The sequence below is a fragment of the Chlamydotis macqueenii genome, chromosome Z, assembly GCF_036417535.1.
Source record: "Chlamydotis macqueenii isolate bChlMac1 chromosome Z, bChlMac1.mat, whole genome shotgun sequence".
Classification (NCBI taxonomy): domain Eukaryota; kingdom Metazoa; phylum Chordata; class Aves; order Otidiformes; family Otididae; genus Chlamydotis; species Chlamydotis macqueenii.
This window is the reverse complement of record NC_141593.1, coordinates 74,812,204-74,820,122: the sequence shown is the minus strand read 5'-3', so window position 1 is coordinate 74,820,122 and position 7,919 is coordinate 74,812,204. Positions and strand designations below refer to the sequence as shown.

Here is a 7,919-nt window from a genome sequence, read left to right as displayed (position 1 = left end):
AAAGGGAACCTTCCTGGTAGGGTGGGTGGCCTCCCACCAGGAAGACGATACCCCAACAAGTCACTGGAACAGCAAAGTCGATGAATTGGCTAGATTGGCAACACTGCAGACAGAAGCCTTGGTAGAAAAATGGGACAGGTAATGTCTGCAGTGGCTGCAGGTAATGACAAGACTGACTTTTCTCCACATTGTTCAAGTACAGCTCAACAGTACGTAGCAGCTGCCTGTTGGATACCTGGAGTACCAGGGGCACTTAGTGAACAATCCAGACCGAATGGAATTGTTATGTTTGTGAGCAGCAGGCCTCAAGGACATCACTGAAGCCGCTTGTGAGAAAGTACTGAAGCTGCCTGTAAGAAAGTACTGAAGCCACCTGTGAGAAAATAATGAGGCCGCCTGTGAGAAAGTAATGAAGCTTCCTGTGAGAAAGTAAACGAAGCAGCCTTGAGAAGAAGGAAAACAGCTGGCATAGGTGACTGGGGGCTGAACGTGAAGCAGGGTGCAGGTGGAGAGAGCCGTGCGCGTGAACAAAGAGACTTAACGAATCGTATTTTAGCTAGGAGCGCGTGCATGATATAGTTAGCCAATTAGTAGAGAGCTTGCGCATGATAGGGAACTAGAAGGGCTATATTAACCGGGATGTATCAACAATAAATTGGCATTTGCTTGATCATATTGGTCGTCAGCAGTGTCCGTGACTTCGGCGTCAGCAGCTGCCCAGTTTGTTTAGCACATAACACAGGACAGCAGGAGGAGACAGGTATAGCTCCACACCCTAAACGGTGCAGATGGTTTGTAAATCTGGAAATTTACTTCATTCAAATGTCTCAGTGCTGTAATTGTAAGTATGTCCTTATCCTTTTAGATGCATTATCAGGATGGGTAGAGGGCTATCCTTGTAAATATGCAGACAAAACATCTGTTGCAAAAAATGTTGCTGAGCAGAACTAATTCCTTAATTTGGGGTTCCCCTAACGCTAAATAACAATAGGAGAACCCCTTTTACAAGATGAGTGATGAACAAAATTTGTGCAGCCCTACAAATAGAACGAAAGTATCAGTGGGACTGCAGAAAATAAGAACTCCAATTTGAAAACCAGCTTAGCAAAGATTTAGTCAGAGACTGGCGTGAAATGGCTGAATGCATTATCTCTGGCATTGATCTATGCAAGAAGCATTGGGAATAAAAAACATGGAGTGTCATCTCATGAGGTTTTAACAGCCAGACCCATGCGATCCCCTCCCACGGCAACTGTAACTCCGTGAAAGGGAGAGAAGTTTCCGTTGGAAATTGAGTGCCATGGAAATGCAGAAGATGAAGACAATGCAGAGGATTTTCTTTTTTTCCTGGAAAGTTGCAGACATGGACTCTGCCAGACTTGGTACTTTGCATGGGATCAGGGTAAGATGACAGAAGGGATGTGGATGAAGGGGAGCTTGGGAGGAGTCTGGAGAAAGCTGCTGCCAAAGCAAGGTCAGCCCAGGGATCAGCCCAGGTGCCGACTGGCTTTGTCCAGCTGCAGCTTGAAACCCCCAAGCACAGAGATGGCCAAAACCTCTCTGGCCACGCGCCCCCCTGCCAGGCTGTCCTGATGGGGGAAAAGTGATCTGCAGCCCTTGATGTCCAGCGCCAGTTCCCTAGCTGCGGCTGGTGCTGTGTGCCTGTGGGGGCAGATGGCCCACAGTGATGTCACCGTCTGGTGGAACGTGAAATCTTTGAGCGGTGGATGGTGACATCACTGAGCGATGGAACGTGACCTCACGCCCCTCGCTGCTTAAATTCGGGCGTGGGCAGAGCCTGGCCCAGTCTGGCTCAAGCCTGTAGTCCTGCCGAGCGTGTGTGCGAGGTCTGGAGGGTAGAGCGAGTCTTTTCCTGGTTTCGGGTGGTACTTTGGGGGTTGTCTTGGGCAGCTCTCGGTGCCCATCCCAGAGCCATTCCCGTATTCTTATCCGGCCCTGCCTGGGTCAGGCAGCCGGGCTCTGCGGCGCACGCTTGCAGCAGTAGAGGTGAGCTGTGCAGGGAAACATCTGCCTAGGGTGGTCTGGAAAGGGTGCTGGGGCTTGGGGAGCCAGGAAAGTGTCCTTGTTGAGGGAGAGGTGCATTTTGTCCTCCCCTACGCTCCCTGAGGCATGGGATGTCCCAGACAGTGACCATGGCCTCTCCCCATTATGCAGCGCGTGAAAGCTGTTGGCAGCGTCGCTGCCTGTGAGGAGGAGCAGCTCCCCATTGTCAGCTCTCCTGAAGCAACTGCAGAGCACAAACATGGAGACAGAGTGGAGCTGCCCCATCTGCTACGACACTCGAGATGGCGCTGCTTGTGCTCTGCCCTGTCAGCACCAGTTCTGTGTAGGCTGCATCTTGCGGTGGACAAAGGAGAACACAGAGTGCCCGCTTTGCAGAAGACCAATAGAGATTGTCAGGTTTACTGTGCGGGGAGAAGATGACTACCTACAGTGCGTCATCAGAAGCTGTGAAGAGTCAGAAGATGCCAGCATCCAGGCAGGAAGAGCTCCTGACAGCCTGGCCGAAAACAGTGCCCATCAACCTGTGGCGTCCCCTCCATCTTCTCCGCAGGGGATGCCATCCCTGGCTGAGCAGGGGGCTGCAGGAGCAGAGGCTGTGGGTGGACTCCTGCCCGAGGTCTGGGCAAGACTCTTCCGAAGACAAGAACATCTCCTTAATCCTGTGCTGCCCTGGCTGCGCTTTGTGCTGGCGCTGATATTTGGGGCTCGGTGGTGGCAGGCAAACAGTGCAGAGGGCCTGATCCTGCAGACTCTCTGCATATATGGTCTGAATGCACAAGTCCTGGTGGAGATGCTCCAGGATTGCCTCCAGGAACATACGGCAACACTGGTCCATGACCTCATCAATGTCATTGTGGAGCAGTGCAGTGAGGAGGCTGAGATGCTGATACGCTTGAGCACTGCTGGAGAGGACGACAACAGCTCTGCGGCGAGCTCCAGCTCCTCCAGCTCCAGGAGCAGCACCTCAAGCTCCAGGAGCACAAGCTCCTCCAGCTCTATGTCCAGCAGCTCCAGCTCTACCAGCTCCAGCTCTAGCAGATGCAGTTTCAGCTCCTCCGATGAGGAGGCTCCCACCTGCAGCTCCAGCAGCTCTTCTCGCAGCCACGCAGTGTCCAATGTGGAGGAGGAAGATGGTCCTTTGGAGGCTGCAGTCCACGGGGGTCCTGGCTGCCCCTCATCTGGGCCCGTCTCTGCAGAGCAGGAGCAACCCCAGGAGGAACCAGGGGAGGCAGCAGCAGCAGGCCCCTCTGCCCAGGGCTGCAACCGGAGCACTTCCGCTCCCAGACGGGGCAGGGACAGATCAACCATGCGGGCACGGCGCCCCCCAAAGAGGAGGGCTGCCAGCCCCCAGGACTCTCCACAGCCCCGCAAGAGGCCACCCCGGAGGCGGAGCTAGCAGGGCTCCATCAAATCTGTATTAAAAAATCCGTCTTTCCTTGAAACAGACTGTCTGGGTGCTGCTGTACCCCCTTCTCCCAGTGCCTTTCTGTGACCCCCATGCCCCACCGCTGGCCTAGGCGCCCAGAGCCCGGCTCGGAGGGGTTTGTGGGCCTGGGCCCCTGCTCCTGCCATCCAGTCTGGGCAGCCCACACGACTGGAAGAGCAGTGTCTCTTCTAGGGCACGTGGGTTCCTGAGCAGAGCTTCTCTGCATCCAAACAGCACTTTGTAGGGATAACCATGTACTGGAATGTGAGGGAAAACACTCTTCCGCACTGGAGTATTTGCCCCTTCCCAGTGGACAGCTCCCAGTTCCTGGGGACAGAAACTCTTTCCCTGATGGCCGTTGAGGGCTGGGAGGTGGCTCCAGTGCCCGGGCTGGATACAGGCGCCCCGTCCCATGCACGTGGGTGTGTAGCCACCCGCTGGGCACTCAGGACAGCATTTCAGGACGGGACCCCAAGTGCTGGGGGCTGGAGAGGAAAGGCCAGCTCAGGTGCTGGGCTCTGCCTTCCCAAGATGGCAGGCTGTGCTTGCCCTCCCTGCGCAGCGTCTCCTGGGCTACCATGCGCGCTCAGCCCTGGGCCTGGGCGCTGCCCGGCTTCGCCCTGGCTGATCGGCACTCTTCTCGCTGCAGATCGGTTGGGGCACAAGGGCCCATCAGCCGGCACAGAGCAGCAGGCTGGCCTCGGCAGCAGCTCCTGGAACTCCTGGGCTGAGCCAGGCTTTGTGGCATCGCGGGCCCTTCTCCCTGGCCACAGGGAGAGCTGAGGTCCTTTCTTCTGTGTATTTTAGAAGGGCGGGGAAGACGAGGCTGCTGGATCACCGTGCGACAGCCCAGGGAGTGCCAGTCTCGCCAGGAAGCAGCGAGCAGCCCCAGAGAGTGCAGCGGCAGGGGCCTTAGCCGTCAGAGAGGTCCCCCTTTTCAGCGGGAGAGCTGTCAGCAACAGATGGCAGGGGCGAGGCGTGCCTTTGCAAAGGGGAACGTGCCAAAGAAAGGCTGCTGGTGGCTGCGGCCAGCTGGAGGAACCACGCTGCATGGTGTTTGACTGCGGCCAAGGGGGAAGGGGGCTTTGCAGCCCCTGGTTGGAGGGTGTTCTGGGCAAAGGGGCCGAGGGGACTGGTCATCGGCCAGTCAGGGACAGCCATCCCCAGTGTTTCCCTGGCCCTGCCGTGTTTTATCCTCCCCTACCGTCTTTGGGCACGGGAGGTCACAGCAAGTAGCCATGGCCTCTTTCTGCTCCACAGCGTGTGACAGCCTTTGTCAGTGCTGGTGCCCAGGAGGAGGAGGAGCAGCTCCCCATCCTCAGTTCTCTTGAAGCCACTGCAGAGCACAGACATGGCCACAGAGACAGCGTGGAGCTGACCCATCTGCTATGATGCTCGAGATGGCGTTGCCTATGCTCTTCTGCCCTGTCAGCACCAGTTCTGTGTGGGCTGCATCCTGCGGTGGATAAGGGGGAGCTCGGAATGCCCTATTTGTGGAAGACCAATAGAGATCGTCAGGTTTTCTGTGCGGGGAGAAGATGACTACCTACGGTGCGTCATCAGAAGCCGTGAAGAGTCACAAGACGCCAGCGGCCAGGCAGGAAGAGCCCCTGACAGCCTGGCCCAAAACAGCCCGCATGACCCTGCAGCATCCCCTCCTTATCCAGAGTGGCTACACTCTTCGGCTGGGCAGGGGGCTGCAGGGTCAGAGGCAGTGAGTGGGCTCCAGCCCGAGGTCTGGGCAGGACTCTTCCAAAGACAACAAAGTCTTCTTGATCCCGTGCTGCCCTCGCTGCGTGCTGTACTGAGGCTGATCTTAGGGGCTCGGTGGTGGCACGTAAACAGTATAGAGAGCCTGATCCTGCATTTCCTGCGCATGTATGGTCCGAATGAGCAAGTCATGCTCGACATACTGCAGGACTGCCTCGGGGAATTTACGGAACCACTGGTTCGTGACCTCTTCAATGTCATTGTGGAGCGGTGCAGTGAAGAGGCTGGGAGGCTGATTCACTGCAGCACTGCTGGGGAGGAGGACAACAGCCCTGCAGCCAGCACCTGCTCCACTAGCGCAAGCATCTCCAGCTCCAACTCCAGCTCCACCAGCTCCACCAGCTCCGGTGGGGAGACTCCCATCTCCAGCTGCTCTTCCTGCAGCCCCGCAGTGTCCAACGTGGAGGAAGAAGATGGTCCTTTGGAGGCTGCAGTCCACGGGGGTCCTGGCTGCCCCTCACCTGCGCCCATCTCTGCAGAGCAGGAGCAACCCCAGGTGGAACCAGGGGAGGTAGCGGCAGCAGGCCCCTCTGCCCAGGGCTGCAACCGGAGAACTTCTGCTCCCAGACGGGGCAGGGACAGATCAACCATGCGGGCCTAGCGCCCCGCAAAGAGGAGGGCTGCCAGCCCCCAGGACTCTCCACAGCCCCGCAAGAGGCCACCCCGGAGGCGGCGCTAGCTGCATCAAATCGTTTTCAAAAAAAAAGAAATAAATCCCTCTTTCCTTGAAACAGACTTTCGGGGTGCTACTTTACCCCCTTCTCCCAGTGCCTTTCTGTGACCCCCATGCCCCACCTCTGGCCTAGGCCCCCAGAGCCCAGCTCGGAGGGGTTTGTGGACAAACGGGCCTGGGACCCTGCTCCTGCCATCCACTCCGGGCAGCCCACACGACTGGAAGAGCAGTGTCCCTTCTAGGGCACGCAGGCTCCAGAGCACAGCTTCTCTGCATCCAAACAGCGCTTTGTAGGGATAACCATGTACTGGAATGTGAGGGAAAACACTCTTCTGCGCTGGAGTATTTGCCCCTTCCCAGCGGACACCTCCCAGTTCCCGGAAGCAGAAACTCTTTCCCTGATGGCCCTTGCGGGCTGGGAGGCGGCTCCAGTTACCGGGCTGGACGCAGGCGCCCCGTCCCATGCACGTGGTTTGGTACCTCCATACTGGCTCTGGGAGTACAGGGTCCCTCTCCACTGGGAAGCTAAGGAAACCTGCCTGCTTTGCCAAAACATGCTGCTTAAACGGCACCGCTGCTCTGAGCCAGCCCTCCCATCACCCAGACACCACACGGAAAACATCCGCACGAAGGGCAAAGTTCAGGCTCGTGTCGTGAGGAGCTCCAGGTTACCTGCAGACAGGTACTGGGCCTGCTGGGGTTCAGGTACCAGTGTTTCAGTTCTCCTGTCTCCAGGACACTGTAATACTAGAGTGTTGGCCTAGAATACCTAGAAGCAGTAGAGAGAGGTGCTGTTTAGGAGTGACAGACGGAATCTCTTGTGCTGTTCTAACAGTATCTCACGGCTGGACAGAGTTCACGGCAAGGCTTTCAGTGAAAACATTCTTGTGTAGGACTGACCCACTGTGGGGCACATGCATGAGAGACACCCCTATTTGCAGCTCGTGACTGAGCAAACAAAGAGTGCAAAGTTAAAGCAGTGAGGTACTGATCATGTCAGTGAAATGCAAGGGAGTGAGAAGCAAATGTCCTCTGCAAATAATGGGATGGAGGTAAAAAGCCCCTGCGAAGGCCAGGTCCCCAGTGAGCAGTTGTGGTAGTCACAGCCAGTGCCCTTGATTCACCCTGTGGGACAGAAAATGTGTCTGTATCTTCTCCGAGGAGTTAGAAATGTTACAGAGAAGCTGCAACACAAGAAGATTTGGAGGAGTGGCTCTGCTATGGCCACATCCAGAAAGGGGCAGAACAGGTGGCTTCCCAGCTCTAGCGAGGGATTCTGTTCTGACGAGAACAACATCCCTCCATGTAGAATGAAGTTTTGGGACGGAAAGTGTGAGGCTTTTGTGAGGCTTGGCAAAAAAAAAAAAACCAAACAGCAAAAGTCAGAAGATCCGAAGAAGCAGAAGCGAGAGGTAGAGAGGGGGAGGCGAGAGCCTTTTGGGCCTTGTGGCCCTCAGCCTCTGGCCTCCCGCTGGGCCCGACTGGGCCCGGCCGAGAGACGGGAGGAGAGGAGCTGTGAAGGGAACCGGAGAGGCGTCTGCCTGAGCCCATTGTGAAGGATTTCTTGTGAGAGCAGCGGCTGCAGGCGCCGAGGGGAGCGAAGCAGGAGGGGGAGCAGCAATGGTGCTGCGGGCAGAGATTCCCCTGCAGCCCGTGGTGCAGCCCCTGGTGAGGCCGGCTGTGCCCCTGCAGCCCACGGAGGCCCCCGCAGGAGCAGAGGGCCCGCGCTGGGGCAGCCTGTTGCGGAGGGACTGCACCCTGTGGAAAAAGGGTCCACGCTGGGGCAGTTGGTGAAGGACTGTACCCGTGGGAGGGACTGGAGCAGGGGAGGAATGTGAGGAGTTTTTCCCCTGCGGAGGAAGGAGCAGTGGAAAGCGACATGTGATGAACTGCCCATAACCCCCATTCCCTATTCCCCCCCGATTATCTCCTGTGGTCAGAAAGACCCCAGTGTCCCTCGGCCTCCTTTTCCCTTAGCTGAAAGTGATCTCCCCCGGTTAGTGACACACGCGATATGTACTCTGT

At 57.0% G+C, this 7,919-nt stretch overlaps 1 protein-coding gene across 1 annotated transcript; it reads left to right on the top strand.

The window, feature by feature from the left end:
- The first annotated feature begins 2,263 nt into the window (after window positions 1–2,263).
- On the top strand, window positions 2,264–3,421 carry LOC147596425 (E3 ubiquitin-protein ligase Topors-like). The gene has a single exon (XM_086771393.1). The coding sequence runs from the start codon at window positions 2,264–2,266 to the stop codon at window positions 3,419–3,421; it is 1,158 nt and encodes a 385-aa protein (XP_086627519.1).
- Window positions 3,422–7,919: the final 4,498 nt, after the last annotated feature.

Excerpts from the sequence above, each read along its gene's own strand:
- LOC147596425 (XM_086771393.1), top strand. The coding sequence starts at position 2,264 with ATGGAGACAGAGTGGAGCTGCCCCATCTGCTACGACACTCGAGATGGC.